General features: G+C 44.7%; 1 protein-coding gene across 1 annotated transcript in view; it reads right to left on the bottom strand.

The window, feature by feature from the left end:
- The window catches only part of RUNX2 (RUNX family transcription factor 2), a 155212-nt gene that overhangs the window by 19975 nt on the left and 117876 nt on the right, over positions 1-17361 (bottom strand). Inside the window, exon 7 of the mRNA XM_083829796.1 lies at positions 9650-9811. Coding sequence (XP_083685922.1) covers positions 9650-9811 — 162 coding nt within the window. The remainder of the gene's footprint in view (positions 1-9649; positions 9812-17361) is intronic.

Below are 17361 nucleotides of genomic sequence, written 5' to 3'. Positions count from 1 at the left end.
CACCAACCCCTCTCCTCTTCCACGAGCATCTCCAAAAGGTCACAAAACCCCTGCATAATATGCACGGTAGCTCTTTTACCAGAACTAAGCTTCTTCAGGAATGAGTGCTTTGTCTGGGCTGAATAATCTCAAGGGTTTAACGCAGTTTTAACTCTCTTCTCATAAAACTGTCTGTGGGATAACCATGAAAGTGGACAGCCAAGAGGCTGCTTGGCCATATACCTGTTACATGAAGGACCACAGTGCTCTGAGATGAAGTTTTTTCTTTGCTATTGACAGAACAAATCCTAACTAAAATTGTAGGGAAAAGCCCCAGTGATGATAACTGTGTTTCTCTTAATGAAAGGTTAAAGAATTCCTGAAGGAACTGCAAAAGCCCACAAATTCAGTGAAAAATGCCTTCTCAATGCCTTTTTTTCTGGTGGGTTGGAAAAGCAGCTTCACATCAGTAATTCAACCCAAACCAGCTCCTATTCATCAGATACCGTAGGAGAGGTCTGGCTGACTGGGGAAGGGAACTTCCCCTATTTGATACGGTGTAGTGAGCCTACAGCAAACAAAAATCACCAAAATACTTTTCACCCCTCCATCCTCCTCACGAGTCAAATCAGTTCTGCATCCCGCGACATCCAGCAACCCTCAGACCCACCACAGAAATCTCCTTGCTCACCCACCTCCTTTCCAGGTTGGTCACTGCCACAGCAAGACCTAAGGGAAACCGCTCGAGGCACCGAACTGAAAAACGGCGCTGCAGTCTGGCAGGCAAAGCTGTAGCAAGTTCAAATGAGTGGAAACTGAAGTTGGACAAATTCAGACTAGTAATGAGACCCACATTTCCAAAGTGAGCTTAATTAACGTCTGCAACCAAAGGTTGTGGTGGATTTTGCTTCCCTGGAAATTTTTAAATGAAGACCAACTGAGGTGTTTTTTTTTTGTTGTTGTTGTTTTTTTCCCAAAGAGGTTACTCCTGAGTTCAAATGAGAGCTAATTTGAGGAAATCTGGCAGCTGGGTTCAAAGCAGATGATCACATGGGCTTCACCGTATTAATAACTTCTGAACCTATATATCTGTGCAAAGCCCCTTACAGCAAATATTCTCCCCTGAGCTTTATATACAAGGCTCCACCATTGCTAAAAGTCCTTTCTCTCCCCAAAAGCTTGCAAGGTGGAGGGCACAGCCCTGCCTCAGCCTTCCTGGGATGCTGAAGCACCGCGTGCACTGTCCGCCACATCAGTTTGGGGCAGCAGCTTGCAGCAGGGCGCGTGTGGGTGCCTGCTTCCAGCCAGTGGTGCTTGCTGGGACCCTCCACCACCCACACACCACTTCTGTGGACATGGAGAACCTGTCCCAGGCATTGCCTGCTTTGATCCTTTCCCTCGCTCTTTTTGAGTCAGTCTGAAAGCAACTATGAAGAGATTTCTAGATTAGTGTCCCCAAATACCCTCCCTTTATGCATATGAAACAGTTCCTTCTCCCTTAATAACATCCTTTAGGAGCCACGTGAAGGCACGCACCTTCATTTTATCTCATTCATCTTCCTCTTCTTTGCTGCCTACAGTTTTTTTTTGATCAGCCAGAGAAAGCCTGAACCACTCATACGTCTCTTACCTTTTCCTTCTGTCACCAGTGTAGCCCAACATCACCGGTATCAACACTTTTTAATCTCACAACCAAACTGGATGACACCAGTTTTCCTTTTCTGCTGAAACACCCACCAAGAGTGGAGGAGGAGGCTTGGACAGCTGCAATGTGGGGCCACCAACTACTACTAAACCACTTCAGAAAGGTGTCGTGAGGCTCTGCTGGGCTCCAGCGTTCCCTCCCTGACCCAGAGCTGGCCAAATTCTTCATGGCCACAAATGCCAGGAAATTTCAACCAAAGACAAGGCAGCTTCAGCTATTTCTCCCAGCTCCCAGCAGTAGTCTTTGCCTCTTACATTGTACTTTTAGGAGTAAGGTTTGCAAAAATGGGTCTTTTAAGCTGCACAACTTCTGGATGGTACGATGTACTTTTCTGCCTCTCCTGTACCAACCCCAGTCACAGACTGAAGGACCAAATTCTTCCCTGCCTATATTTTATGGAACCATGTCAAAAAACGCAAATTGTTCAATTAATTGAACAAAATTCAATGCAACAAAGACTCAAGGCCACAGAGAATTAAGGGCAAAGTAAGTGATCCTGACCATCCTTATCTGATTTTGCACGTGTAACAGAGTTTCACGTATGGGGTTGAATTCCCTCTCTGCATACACACATGGTAGGGCATCAGTCAACACCACTGGCTCCATCCTACTGGCTGTGTGAGCCAAGCACAGTGTCCTTCTTGCTTCACTGACTTCACTGGAAGTTACTCAGTGCTTTACTGGATCGGACCTGGAGGCTGTACGTGACTTTGAGGAAGAAAAAAGCTCTACAAAATATTAATAGTCTATTTGCTTCTAATTGTGATTGATAGAGATGGTTCTGGGAGGTGTGTAGGACACGAGATGCCTCGCATGGCCTCAGTAATTCTTTAAATATGGTGCTGGTGACAAAGGTGGGAGAGATTCTACGTGGGTGCACACATAGCCAAAGAATCAGCCGTCCCCACAGGTCAAAAACCAGCAGCAATTCCACCAAGAGAATGGAGAAGTCATCACATGCCTTTGCACAAAGACGAAGCAAAGAGCTCGATCTCACAGCCTTCTGCTAGGAGTTTATTGACCTTATTGGGAGTACACCTATAGGTAATGAGTCAGGATCTGGCCCTTTGAAAGTCTGGAATCAAGCACCCGATTGCTCCATTAACAATTAGCATTCTGTTTACAAAACCCAGCAGAGTCAGTAAGAATAATCATTACACAACATGCTCAGACTGTGATTCGGGTTTAAGTTAATATAATTTTAATGAGTTCTTCAGAAAAGGCCTGGCACTTATGGAAAATTTCCTTAATTAATATCAGACCCTAAATTAGTAATAAAAAAAGCCCTGAGTATCATTTGGTCTCAAGCTGGAACTAAAGTATGTTTTGGCATCATTACTAACTGTTAGCAGCAAGTTCTGGAAACAGATGCAAATCTTGATATGTGTCCTAAATATAAAACACATTGCAAAAAAAAAAAGCTCAGATAAAAATATATCTATACATCCACATATATTTGAGTGTGCTATTTCCTGCCTGTATCAGCAACAAATTTATTCCATTTAAAAACATTCCACTTGTTTCTTTTTGGTATTTTAAAAATCCCTTATTTCAGGAATAAAACTCTCTCCCTCTGCCTTCATTTTTCCTGTTTATTTCCTCTCCTGACAGCAGTTTTAAGTAAATGAAAAGGGCTTAAAGACACGCATTATAATACTCAACCGTCTGAAAATCAGCCCGCTTGTTTTACCACCTAAATGTGGGTATAGGTGCCTAATTTGAGGCCACCCACACGAGAAGAATTTGGCCCTCATCCTTGAGGTAGGGAGCATGCAACGTATCTTCTGGACAACCGCTCCAATGAGCGATTCCCACCCGGGAGAGACGCCGCTACTGAAACCCCACACACGAGTGCCAAGGTGCTGAGATTCCCAGGTGGCACCGAGTGGGCAGGAGACTAAAAATGGAAAACCTGCGGTAAACAAAATAAACAGTACCGCTGAAAAAATTAAAGAAATTAAAAAAAAAAAAAAGAAGAAGAAGAAGAGAAGCTACAAGTTGAGGTAGGGTAGCAAAATGAGCGGGTTGTTTCTGAAAAGAACAGAACCTCCCCAGCTCTCCCGAGTTCTCGCTTTGCCCTAAATCAGTGTTGCCTCGCAGTGGAAGCATGGAAAAGGAGCTGGGAGAAATGGAGACAGAGACAACCTTGAGTCTCTCTCCTTCCATTTAAAAAAAAAAAAAAAAAAAAGACAGAGTGAAAATTGTTATAGTCACCAAGAAAAACATCACAGTGGAGTGTGAGCGCACCAGAAATGGAGCTGGCTTCTTGGGTTTGCCAAGAGCCTGAGACAATATTGCTGAAGCGTGAACTGCCCATTCATTTCAGGAGCTGCTAACACAAACGCCTTGCTGGCAATGGCTACGGGATTAACTATTTCTTTGCTCCCCAGTGCACTTAGGGAGAAAAAAAGAATTGTATTGTGAAGACAGCTCTAATGTCTTTTCTTATGAAGGCTCCAGTCCTGAAATGTGCTGAGTACATCTAATGAAGTTAGTAGGAATTAAGGGATTCAGGAGTAGCTACTTCATAGGACCACAGTTTTTATTCAGTTAGTGGTTGTAAAGTTTTCTGAGCTCCCTAGAGGAAGACAGACGACTTCCCTTTCTTCAAGTTAATATTTTTCAAAGACCAAATCCAAAAAAATAAAAAAAAAAGGAAAATCCTTATTACAAAGATCATGCGTGCACATGACATTAAGTAAAATCCAAGGCAAACCAAATTCAGGCTTTAGAAACCCAAGACGACAACCAGTGGAGGACCTCAAGAAAAGCCAGCACAACCCCGTGAGCCACTTCCTCATTAGGGAACGAACGCCCAACCCAGAGGTTCAGCTGCAGCTGCCTCCCTGAGACGTGTTCTCCTCTGTTTTATGATTTGTAGCCTTGCGAGAATGAACATTAAATTGTGTAAAAGAGTGGTACTGTCACTGATTAGCGCATGGCCAGAATTTGCAGGGTTGGATTTATACTTGCCAGCCCTCAATGAGCCGGGAGAACTGGAACATTTCTTAAATTCAATATCGGATTAAGGTCCAGGATGGTCCAAAATGATGCTGTGATATCCAGAGTGAAACGAATTGATGGGAAAGTTTGGCTACACTGAAGCTAGCAAACAGCCCAAGGCTGGAGCCTTTCTCTGGCTCTAGATCCAGCCTGTATGGTCTGGCCACAGCTGTAATACTAAATCCTTTTAGCTTCCACAACAGGGTAGCTGCCTACGAGCTGCCCATCAGGAATAGGTTCAGGACTGTGCTCATTTCCAAGGTGGGACCTGCCTGGGAGCATGCTGGCCAGCCCAGCTCCAAACCAACCCTGCTGACAATGAAGCAGCCCAGGCCCTGCTACCATTGAATTTATCAGTACAGAGATTCCTTTATGGCCATTTCATTTCAGGGGTCTGGGTCTGCAGACTTCTTCTGCTCACAGGCTGAGCCCAGTGTGTCCCTCACCTGTCTCGGCATGTCCCAGTTCAATGACACGGTAAATGTAAAGACAGAAAAGTTCACCCAGCACGCTGAGGGGACTCCAGTGCGTGGGAAGGGCACAGGGGCACAAAGCCAACATCCCCAGCTTGTGCCATTCACAGCAACGTGTCCCACCTACACAAATGCAGCTGTCTGTGAAGACGGTCACCCTGGGGTCGAAAAAGGAAGGTCTGGTGATTTGTACTGCTATCTAGCATCACTTTTCTCTTTCTTTCTTTTGTTATATAGGCATTTTTCAAATGCTGTTGCTTAGAATAGGCTCCTTCACAGCCAGCACTGGGCATATTGATGTTACTGAGCAAGTCCTCCAGCAGCTGAAGACCTTGACCCTCTACGTGTCTCTCAAACGTGGAGAAAAAAGCAAGATTTTGCATTTAGGTGGAAGCATGAGCAGAACCAGTATAGAAGTCTCCCTGCCTCCCTTCTCAGCAACATTCTCAACACAAAAATTCAAGCTCAAACCCTGAGAGCCAAGAGAGAGGCCAAGGTGAGGCAGACCCCGGCTGGGTTAAACCAGGACTGAAGCGTAGCAGTGCTGTGACATGGGCATGTTTATTGGACAGCTAAATCATCCCTTTGGGATTCACCTCACCAAATGCACACTATCAGATCAGACATGCCTGTGCCTGAGCTGCTCACCAAGCCTCACTTTAGAGCCATGGACAGAAACAGGCTCCTGCAAGGCGCCACCAGGGACCAGTACAGCTCATCTGCAGACTGGTCAAGTGAATTGAGCCCTCCAAAGGCTGCCTTGTCCCCAGTGACTCGAAAGGCAGCTCAGGGTGACTGTCTCAGGTACCCTGTGGGCATCGAAACTCAGAGGAAACCCTCACCTCCTTCAGCCACTGCACAACAATCCTCTTGTGACTGCAGGAGCAACGCAACCTGTACTCCTTGCTCTGAACCTTGCATGCGCCAAAGACTTGCTGGATCAGTCCCAAAGCTTTATGTAAAACGGCTCTGATGTGTATTTATATGAATCATATACATTAATTACATAATAGACACTTATGCTCCCCATCCCACATACAGTTTGGTTATGCATAGGACACAAAAACTGAGTGCCTTCACTATGAATCATGCAATAAGACTACATCCCCCAGGCAAAACTCTCTCTAAAATGACCATGTTCACATATTCCCATGGTTTCCACTACAATATTATTTAATTAAGAATATTAATCTGCTAGGCCACCAACTTTCATTGTCTTTTGGGGAAGTCTAAGCAGACAGGTATTTTAATAAAATACGGGGAATCCTGCTCTTTTTATAATAGAGTTGATGCAATAAGGTAAGTCAGTTGTACGGCCTCGTGGGCTTATTTTTAATTTATTCTTGATATGAACATGAGACACATATACCAGAGAGATCATCGGTCCAAAGGTTGCATGAGTTTTTCCAGCTAGTCTTTGGGTATTTTTTTTTTTTGCTTTTCGGCTATTGCTGTTGAATAATGCCCAAAGATGTGTGAAATATCATTAATTAGTTGCAGCTTCAGCACCGGTCCCCATTTGCAGAATAGAAGATGAATATTAGAAGTTTCACACCTACGCTGCCATGAGCGCTCATTTGCACGTGCCTGCAGCATGCAAGCAGACATTTCAGCTGTGCAAAGCCAGCAGGCATGCGTCTAGACACTGGCACAACCCGTTCAGCCACATTACACCAGCCTGCCCGAATAACGCCTCGGGATTGCAGCCTGCTGCCCTTTTCCCCTCTCCCATGGGGCTGAGAAATGTATGAATGGATTGGCAATCCCCTGTCAGCTCCTTTCCCGTGGCCCCGAATCAATTTTGATGCTCAACACAATGACCACAACTGTGGTCGAAACAGAGGTCTCCTCATCGCCGAGAGATGCAACCGTCCCAGGATGGGGATGAACACAGGCGTTTTGGTCAAGGCATGGATGTGTTTCCAGTCGTGGCAGTATCATCAAAAATAGCTCTTGAGGGCTGCCACTGACCGTAGAAGCAAGAACCACTGGGCTGTAAGCCGCCTTGCTTTTTTAGATGGCATGTTTTCAACCCCTGGGTGAGCACAGCCTAAGCAGTGGTCTAGGCGAAGCCACAGTGGCTTGTACAAAGGCTGGGTGATGCGAAGCTGGGGCAGGTAGGAAGTCCTGTGCCTGTAGGTGTGACACCCAAGGCCTAAGGGGGAAGCTTTACCCATTTTTCCTCCTGTATGATGTTAAGCAACAGGCAGCAAATATGGCATTCATTAAAATTACCTTGTATATTTTTAACAGCCTCGATAATCAGATTTCTGCCACCGTATTGGGAAGCAAAGTTTGTTTTTATTCAAGGCCTTGTAAAACACTAATTCCTCCCTTATGCACTGAGGATGCCTGAAGTTTTCTAATACTTTTAGAGTTCTTTACTAGTTATTTTTCCTCATCAAAGCTCTGTTCTCTTCTGAAAGATGTGTTAAGTAACTGAACAGAGGCTCCTTTCTCTTCTGAGAACGTGAAGGATAAACTGGTTGCTGTAATGGGCACCACTAAACCTGCATTTCTGTCTCTACTTTATGCACAAAAGGGACCAGATCCTGCCCTCCCATCCTGAGGCAGTACACGGAAATTTTCTTCTAGGCAGAAACCCTGGAGAAGAACTGCAGCGTTTGCAATAGGGGCTGTAACACATCTCCTTGACGCCTGAGAGTCAGGGCTCAGCCAGGAACGCCGTTCTATAATTCTGAACGTCAGCAAACATTGCAGACAACCTCTGGCACTTGTGTGGAAGATCAAAGCCCCCTTTCTCAATTCTGAATCCAATTGGAAGCAAGGTCCCCGTGCTGGAAGAAGGTGAGAGCCTGATGGAGATGTTGGTCGAGCCCCCAGAAGATGAATGGCAAGAAGAGCGATGGCAACCGACCGTGGAGTACAACAGAAAAGTTCAGGCCGCGGCCACATAATGTACACAGCCAGGTCGTTTAGTCATTCTGCCTGTGCCCACATGCCAGGCACTCATGTCTGAATACACACAGACAAGCAAGGGCTGCAGGGCAAGTACGCGCCGTGCAGCTGCCACGGTCCCAGCCGAGCCTCTCCTGGAGGTATTGCCGGAGGCACAATTGCAAAAATAACTGATTCAACAACACAGACCATCAGGAGACTCCGACTCAAAGGGAACTTGTTTCGGGCCAAACAAAGCATTTCCTCAGCATCAAGCCAATCTAGTTTTCTAAACCAAGTCAGCGCATTGCATGGAGAGCCCACAGGAACCTGCTCCACTACCCCACAACCCTTGGCCCACATGGAGACGTTTGGCATCTCTGAAAATGCAGAGCGTGCTAGGACCACAGAGGCTTTTGCAGCTGTTTGTTTGAGAAACAAAGCTTCCCTCTTCCAAGATGAAAGAAATCACGGAGTCTAAACTAATCAAATCCTACATGCCTGCTGGCTGAAGTTCAGCTTGTCAGTGATGCAGCTCAGTGGAGTGATCAACATTTCCAGCACTACGAGCTTGGTGCAAGGGGAAAACACGACAGCAAGAAATTCACCTGGCTGCAAGTCAAACAGGTGTATGGCAGCAGAATCCAAGATTATAATAATATCTTGCAAACATGGAAAAAATAGATGTAATAAGACTGATTCTTTGGTTTTCATTAATGAATCATAAAGGCTTTCTTTACATTACACATGCTTTTTGGCATACGCTGCTAATATTTCTACACTTGCAAGGTTGGAATTTTCATACTGAGCCACCCTCGCCTAAGGTTCCTCATTTTTGGCAAGCTATAGAAGGTGACTGTGTGCCATGACAGGCTCTATCTTACTTTGGGGCAATCAGATTACTTCACACAGATGGTTTTATCACTGAGACCACTACAGATGAATTGCACCGTATGTAAATGTACATTTGTTTGATAAAAAAAAGTCTCAGTTCCTAGCTGCTGTCTTGTCTATATTCCTAAACATATTTCCTCTCTCCTGCATCATTCCAAAGCACAATTTGTCCAATCTTTACCCTAAAGTGACTCAGCTAGTTTCTGATAGGCATCTTAAGTACTCATTAACTAAGGAAATAGGCTTTCTTGAGTTACTGGATTAAAATGAGGGAGAATGAACCTTAGCCTTAACTACTGAAGAAATAAAGGCCTCTATCTAACATCACACACAACACAGAAGTAAAACACCAAAAAAAAAGAATATCACAATTACGTTAAAACACGTAATCAAACATCCTCTTATGGGGGGTTAAAAAGAATTTGATCATAGAACCAGGTTCGCAATATTCACAGTAAAAAAATATTCTGATCTGAAATGAACCTAGTGACAATCAAATGATACACGCTCCAAGCAACACAGCAGCTCTTCCACTCCAAAAAGAAAGGGACTTTGACCCCCACCCCCCGTGCAGTAACCCTGTTATCACTGACAGAGCCTTGTGCTTCCTACTAGGGTTTGTCTGCAGCCATTTAGGCAGCCTCTGCCAGTCCCGTACCTATCTGCATAATTGTTTTAGGAGAAACACGGTCTTTACCTGAGAGGCGTCTGGGCACATCGGTGATGGCTGGAAGTCCTGTGCCTCGAGTGGAGGACAGGGGAGTTGTGGAGTGAATGGACGGTGAAGTCATCTGGCTCAAGTAGGATGGGTAAGACTGGTCGTAGGACCACGGCGGGGATGACTGTGCCTGCCTGGGGTCTGGAAAATAAGAGAAAGAGAAATTAAAAAATGAGGAAGAGAAATTTTAGGGCACCAACAGTCTAATTGAAAGAAAAGAGATTACTGAACACTCACACAGTGCTATAAGGAATGAGAACGCAATGAAGCACAACCTGCTCCTCTAGACTCAACAACTTTAAGATTTGCTCAGTGCTTCTCCTTCCCCATAAGATATTTCGGGGGAAATGAATGGAGCAGTGAGCAGAATTTAAGAAAGATCTAGCAGCTGTTCTGTAAACCCTGATATCTCTTGTCCAGGTCTAAAAGAGCTTTACCCCAGGACTCCCCAGTCCTCAGGGATGTGGACAGATAAACTGACAATAAATTAGAGACACTAGGCATGCTGCAGCTGAGCTTAGGAAGTGGACTTTAGAGGCAAGAAGACTCCAAAGTCAGCACTTGGCACATCTGTCAAGCTGTTATCCAGTTCAAACATTACACAGAAGTGTTTTTAGTACTGAAAATGCTCTCCAAGAAGGAAAATGTCATTAATGTCTTATTAGCATCTGTCCAAAAATGTCATATTTGGATACTGGCCCAATTACCTACAGTCATCTCAATTAGAACAATATGAAACCAAACGGTTTGGGATAACTATCAGAAGCTAATGATGCCTTTTCACATATTTGTTACAACTCACTATGGAGGAAATTATTTTAAGGATAAATACAGTTTATTTTTTGCTGAAACTCTCTGGTGGATTGCACCAAGTGAGAAAGAGGGAGGGGTAATTTTACCCACTGGCGTTGGGATTCCCAAACCATTTGTTCTCACTTAATATCTGGTGATAAAGACACCACCAAATTCCTCATCAATTAATTATTAGTTTCATTTCTTTATGTTCATAAAAAAAAAAGCATTTTCACCCCAAGGTTTTTTTTGGGCAATCCCTCATAAACAGAAAACTATTTCTGAACTGGTTCACAGAAACTCTAGCACATCCCTCCAAATTGTCCGCAATATTTTCAGTGGAGCTCATCAGGTCTAGTCAGTTTGGAGAACCTGCAATATCAGAGCACTGTCCTAAGGCCCTGCTTTGCAGACAGAAATGTGATAGCCACATGGCATAAGCAAAGGCACTTTTTCAGGAAATTCAACTCCTTTTTTTTCTTTCTTTTTTTTTTTTAACTCCTTTCCCTGCTCTTCCACACAGCTAAACCTTGTAGTTTCAGCTATTTCTTGTTTATTTTTTCTTTCAGACATGATTTGTTTGAAGAGATGTCTGGAAAGCAGATACTTCCTTGAAGCAAAATAACTATATAGATTGGGGAAAAAAAAAAAAAAAAAAGACTTTCCAATTTAATTTTAAGAGGATTTTCCCTGAGTTTGCCATTTATATTAGAGCTGAGTAATATAAATGGTTAATATAAACTCCTCAGAAACCTGAAGGACACTTGATCATTAAATGTAATGAACTTCTTTGTTTTAACAATTTCAAGGCTAGGGTTGTATAGATTGGCGCAGGTTCAAATCTGACTGACTGCTCGTTGTTATATCTGATATCGACATATTTCTCTGCCTCATTCCACTACTATAATTCACCATTCAGTCAATGGTAAATGATCTTCAACTGGGAACGGAAAGCCTACGCTTGCTGGGAAAACAATCTTAAAATTAATGATGTGTCAGGAGCACAATCTCAAATCCGAGCTCCTTCAAACTCCACAAGCTTTTCAATTTCTGTTTCTGAATCCAGAGCAGAGACCCTTAGAGTTTTGATTTCAGGTCAGCTCCAGTGCTGGAAGGAAACTGTATAGCAGGTAAGGATTGAGCAAAATCACAGCAGAGGATGTTTTCACAGGATTTTGGTCTAAGATGGGGAAAACATCAGGAAAGGAGCTGCCTTCTGGAGGTTCGTGCCACTTCTTGTGGGGTAGTCATGGTGTGAGAAGACCTTGGGTGACCCTGGCACCCTCCCCACTTTGCACACCCACACTAGATTTGGTTTTCCACCTAACATCCTTAATTCAACAAGCACCAATGTTTTTCTGAGCAACAAGAAGGATGAAGAGCAAAAAGTGAACAGACGTATGTGATCTTTTGAAACATTATCTCCTACGGCACCGTCAGAGGCAGAACATGGGGCTGGACAGACCATCTGTTGACCCAAAAGCGTTTCATATATTTTTAGGACATTTAGCTTAATTTGTACACTTCTTCTACAGATCATCCCCACTGCAGCACATTACCAGATTTCTTTTTTTTTTTTAATTTATACTTGATTTAAAATCTTCATGAACCCCAAACTGTGAGATTTTAAACTGCAAAGTATTTTAGAGAAAGAGAAGAAAGAGAATAAACTGTTAGTGAAGACACTTAACCACTTCTAGCCCTTACACAGATCTCCCGTAGGACTTGGGTAATTTACCCAGCCTCCCTGTGATGCAACTTCTACCTAAATTTAAGTATAATAATGATAAATTATTCCCTAACTGTCTTGCATATTTAGTTGGTTGTTTCTTTATGGTGCTGGCACTGAGTACCTCATTCACAAAATGGGGTGCTTATCTTGGCTGGAAGCTTTCAATCCAGATGTTCAGGTGTGAACCTGAGCCCCTCTGAAACTAGAGTGCAAGAAACTTAGCTCCAGGGAAATGATATCATGTCTTCTTATGGAATAAAAAATAATCCTGAGGAAAATTTTCAACTGAATTGAAAATCAGAAGATGCCTGAGAGCTCAATGACTGAGGAAAAGGCCACAGAACACGAGGCTGGAGGGTAAATGTGATTTCTCCACACTGAGGCAGGGCCGAGGTCATGGCTAAGGTGGAGAATTTTGCCCTGGGGCTTCAAGCACTACCTTTGGCACGTTGGGAAAGCGGAAACTGAAGATACGAGTTTTACCAGATCCTAGAGTAAATGCCCTAAAATCAGCCTCCACTCACCGATAACAGACACGGTTTGTACAGACGTGAGGAGAGAGCAGTGAAACACCCTCACACTGCATAGTCAAAGGTGAGGTCTGCTAGCCCAAAGGGTCCACATCACCGCTCATTTGCATTGCCACCCCCCTGGAGTAAAATTAAGTGAAATGCAGAGTGAAAGGCCACCCCAAAGGCAGTCACGGAGCTGGGTCACACACGGCACCGTTTGGTTTGGTGAAAGGGTGTTCCCTGCAGTGCTGCTGCAGCAGAGGATTCACCCACAGGCCTAACCTCACTTCTGGCTTCCTACACCACGAAACCAAGCCTGGGAGGAAGGAAGCTGCCACGCATGTCACTTGGAGGTGCCTGCTTCCAAAACTGCCACTTACGAGGTAAACCCAAGGGGATACCAGAAGCAAACACAACGAGATCCTCGGCAGGGTCACCTCATTGCTCCGGCACTCAAGGGGTGGCGCGGCCAGTTGGCACACACCAGTGAGGAAGAAAGTACGGGCAGATTTGTGAGAGGTTTTCCTTGGCCTCCTACGTACGGGACAAATCTTCCCGATGGAACCGACTGGAGGGCTTGTGCGTGTTTGCCAGGCTATCAGGCAGCTCCTGGGCCTGCGGGACAGAGGCTTTGGGCTGTCGCGTGAAGCACCACGTGCTCTGGCAGGCAAAGCACCTCTTTCCAATCGCTAAAAGCCCAGAACATCTGAGAAATCCCAGAGCTCCGTGGCAGAGAAAATATGAATTCCTGCTGAAAGGAATCCCTAGAAAATAAGGGAAAATGCGAACACAAAAGTACGCTGAACGGCTCGGGAGAAAGCCCACCCAACTTCCAGCCCTGGAAGCCCTGGCAGAGCGTTAAACAGCAGCAAAGGGGGCGGCAGGCCGCTCTGAATTTGACTTTGCACTTGAAAATTTTGGAGTGATTGCTAAGAGCAGTCCTCCTTCTGTAAACATTTTTGTTACGCCTGTGTGGGTGTGAAGGAAAGTGCAGCTTTCATAATACTCGTTCGCAATGGAGCATTATGCGTACGCGAAGAAACCCTGGGTGCAGATCGGCTGAAACAAGTCAGCGGGGCGAGGTCTGAGCTAATAGACAAGCAGCTCCTTCCTGATTGCGGTGCCAGGTAGACCTCGATGAAGCAGGAAATCATGAGCAGCGCAGATCATTTTGTCTCTAGGTTTTACTGCCACATGGACAGTCAGTGGAAGATTTGCTCAGTTCTTGATCCTTGTTGTCTGCGATCGACTGCATAAGCTTAGAGGACGAGAAGAGTTTTGAAAAATCAGCCTGAAATTGGGTGGATTATATAAACCTAAAACTAGAGACTGAACAACCCCCCGTGACCCAGTTCTCCCACCGAGGACATCGGCTCCCCAGCAATGCAACTTTGCTTCCTTCCGTGGAAAAGTGTCAAAAGAGAGAAGAAAAAGCCTATAAATAGCCCTGAGGAAGTAGTTTTTCTCTTGCTTTGGCAGTAATTATGAAGCACACAGATTTACTATAGAAAAAGATCAATTTTCCATTTCCCAAGCTGAGCTGCAGTACTCAGAGCACGCTCATAGGCTCACAGCTCCTCAGCATACAGTCTATAAAACCCAAATGTCACATGTGTGCACGCACTTTGCAAAAACACTTATTTAAATCCAGTCATCAGCTCTAGCACTGGTGGCTGCCGACTGTATTAGTGCTACTGCCGATACTAAAAAACAAGCTGTCTGGAGCTATCTTTGGTAAACACTTAGAGCAAATATCTTTGGTTATGATCTTAACGAAGCCAAGATGACTTTCTGCATGAGTAAACACGCTATTGTTGTAAGCCCAACCCCAGCAAAACAACAACAAAAAATGCAACCTCCTCCTCTGCTCTGACTATTTCTTAGGCAAGTTTAAAAGCCCAGGGCTTGATCTGGATTGCCCAGTTCAATCAATGAAGTCAAATCCAGCAGCGTTACACCCCAATGGACACTGGTGTAATTGAGACCAGATTTTGGCCTCAAGAACCTCTAAAACCATTTCTCCTCCCTCACCCCAAGAGTCACATTTCTAAAGGGGAAAAAAAAAATAAACTGAACAAGTATTGTCAATATGACAACTGAATTGTAAAGGGAAGGGGAAAAAAAAAGTTAAAAGAATACTTTAAAATACTTTAATAGGAGCGACACAAACGTTACCAAATGGAGGTTCGCAATGGCAACCGGCCAGTCGCCCCAAGGATGCAATCAATTTGCATAAAACAGAGCAGACTGCCGCCACCCTGGTGTTAATGGCAGAAGAAATCCCAGCTCCTGCACCTCATACGCTGACTCTCATAGCTTTTATTCTACGTTACAGTGGACTGAATGCACAATTCACCCGGTAAACCCATTACTTGAGTGTTTCTGAAGGCTCTTTTCCAAGCAAGCACGGACTTTGCCTGGCGCACAGCAGGTTGGTGTGCACCAGCTACAGACTGATGTGTGCTTCGGCGTGCTGCTGGTCCCAGGTAAGACACATGCAACCCATGGGAGGGCACTCACATAGCGCCAGTCTAGTAACAGCCACCCTGTTTCAGTTTCAAACCTGTCCTGCAGCCGATGGTGTCAGATAACAGACACTGGCAGTATGAATCAGCCTGAAAAAGACCACGTGAAGATCTCTTGAAACTATCGATGATGGCTTTAAGTTACCCGTGAGTCTTCTACCAGGGTAAATCATCCCCAGCAAACAAAGAATTCTCAGAAGCTGCGTAGTGTCTGCTTCGCTACGGGACTTTCCCCCCCATTCTGGGCTTTGAAGCACTTGCTTGATGGCTTCATATTCACACCCCATGATGATGCTGTGATGTGAGGAGCTTTCTGCCACCTCCCTGAGTTTGCAAAAGGGCAACGTCCAGCCCGTTGCCCTGCAAGCCCTGAAGAGGAGAATTAAGGGCTGGTACCATTTGGTACCATCCTCATCCTCCATCCGGGGAGCTGAAGGCACTGTCTGCCCACAGTCTTCCCATCAGACTCAGTTACAATTGCCCTGGGACCTGTCCCCACCTGACAGCTCAGAATTCTTTAAATCTACTTTCTACAGCCCTTAAAAACAGATAAATGATCGGAACTGGAAGTGCAACATCACTGGAGTGCGTGGGAGAGGGGGAAATAGAAAAAGTAAAAAGAAATCACAGGACCTGCTTTCTGAGTGCTGTTCTTTCAGTGCTGAAAGTCACAGATTGCCTATAGATCAGACGGTGCCACAGTGGTGATGGAGCATGAAACCTCACTTAACTCCCACTTCGCAGCCCCTGCAGCCCTGCGCTGGGATCCCAGCCCTGGCGCTGGCCACATTCCTGCCATCCGCCGCGACAGAAGCTAAACCTCACCGGTTGCATTTTAGAAAAACAACAGTTTTCCTCATTTCATACTGAACCACTGATGCAACAAGCCAGTGTCTGAATGGGACTGTAACCTGACCCGCCAGCAAGTTGTTCAAGTGCCATTAGGGAAAGGGAAAAAAATAAAAAGGCAAATATACCAATATCCAAATGTGAACAGACAGGATTCCTGATTTACGGGCAGCAAGCAGGGTTCAAATTGAATCTGCGTTGCCTCAGCAAAGGCATCTGCTTATTGGACGATTTGTTTTTTAATGACCCTTCAATGTTGCTTTTGCAGAATCCTAGTTAAAATGCCATGTTGAATAAGGGCAACTCTGTGCCTCGTACTGCCGCAGCCTGGTCCTGTGGTAGGTTCAGGACTGTGCTGTGATTTGTGAAACCTGTACTCTGATACTCTAGGAAAATAAACACAACCCAGACAGAGAAAAGAAATATAAGAGTGAACCCCAAAGTGCTGAGTTCTTTCATACTCAGGTGTGGGCCCGCCAGGCTTTAAATATTATTTCTGTTTAATCATGCAATAGCTATGCAAGACCTCAAGTGGAACGAAACAAAACCAGTTTATGTGCTTACTAGTAATAATATGGATTCTGTCATAGGAATGCAGTATTTACTGTTAAAGTTATTAAGAATTAATTATTTCCCCTAAATTACTAGGTAAAAAGATTAAGAAACAAAGGTATTTCTAAAGGAATGTTTGATTAATTCCAATGAAGGTAATAAAAATTCCTTGTATTTTGGACAAGTGTCTGCACTCCTGTTAACACATACCCAAACCACACCAGCCCAGTGACCACGCTAAGGAGCCGGTGGGTACTTCCCGCTGAAGAGCACACCACAACAAGGAAACCGGTGGGGATGGACAGCACAAACAGCTCATGCCCTGTTACCACACCAAGCAGGCGTATGTTTAGCAATTTCCCATGGTCAGCTAGCACCTGATCAAAGAGGTGCCTGGTCTGAGGCATCCACTTTGTCTCTCATTGGCACAACTTGTGTGGCAATGAGCATCCATTCATCCCAGAAGAACTCACGGGGACTGTCCACAGAAGCATCCCAGCACTTTGGTGGAACATCAAAGCACAAAGAGCTTTACAGATTACAATCAACAACCTGAAGAGCACAAAAAAGCCTTGTGAGGAAGCCAGTGCAATTCACAGAGTGCACACTGATGCAACATGCTTACACTAATCACCTTATTAAATGGGAGGGCTACCAGAAAGCTAACAAGTAGCCTTTGAGGGCTGGTTATTTGGCTTTTCTAAGTTGAGGAGGAGACAAGAGTGGGAA

The sequence above is a fragment of the Anser anser genome, assembly GCF_964211835.1.
Source record: "Anser anser genome assembly, chromosome: 3".
Taxonomy (NCBI): Eukaryota; Metazoa; Chordata; class Aves; order Anseriformes; family Anatidae; genus Anser; species Anser anser.
Note: the sequence above shows the minus strand (reverse complement) of the source record. Positions and strands in the feature narration are given on the sequence as shown.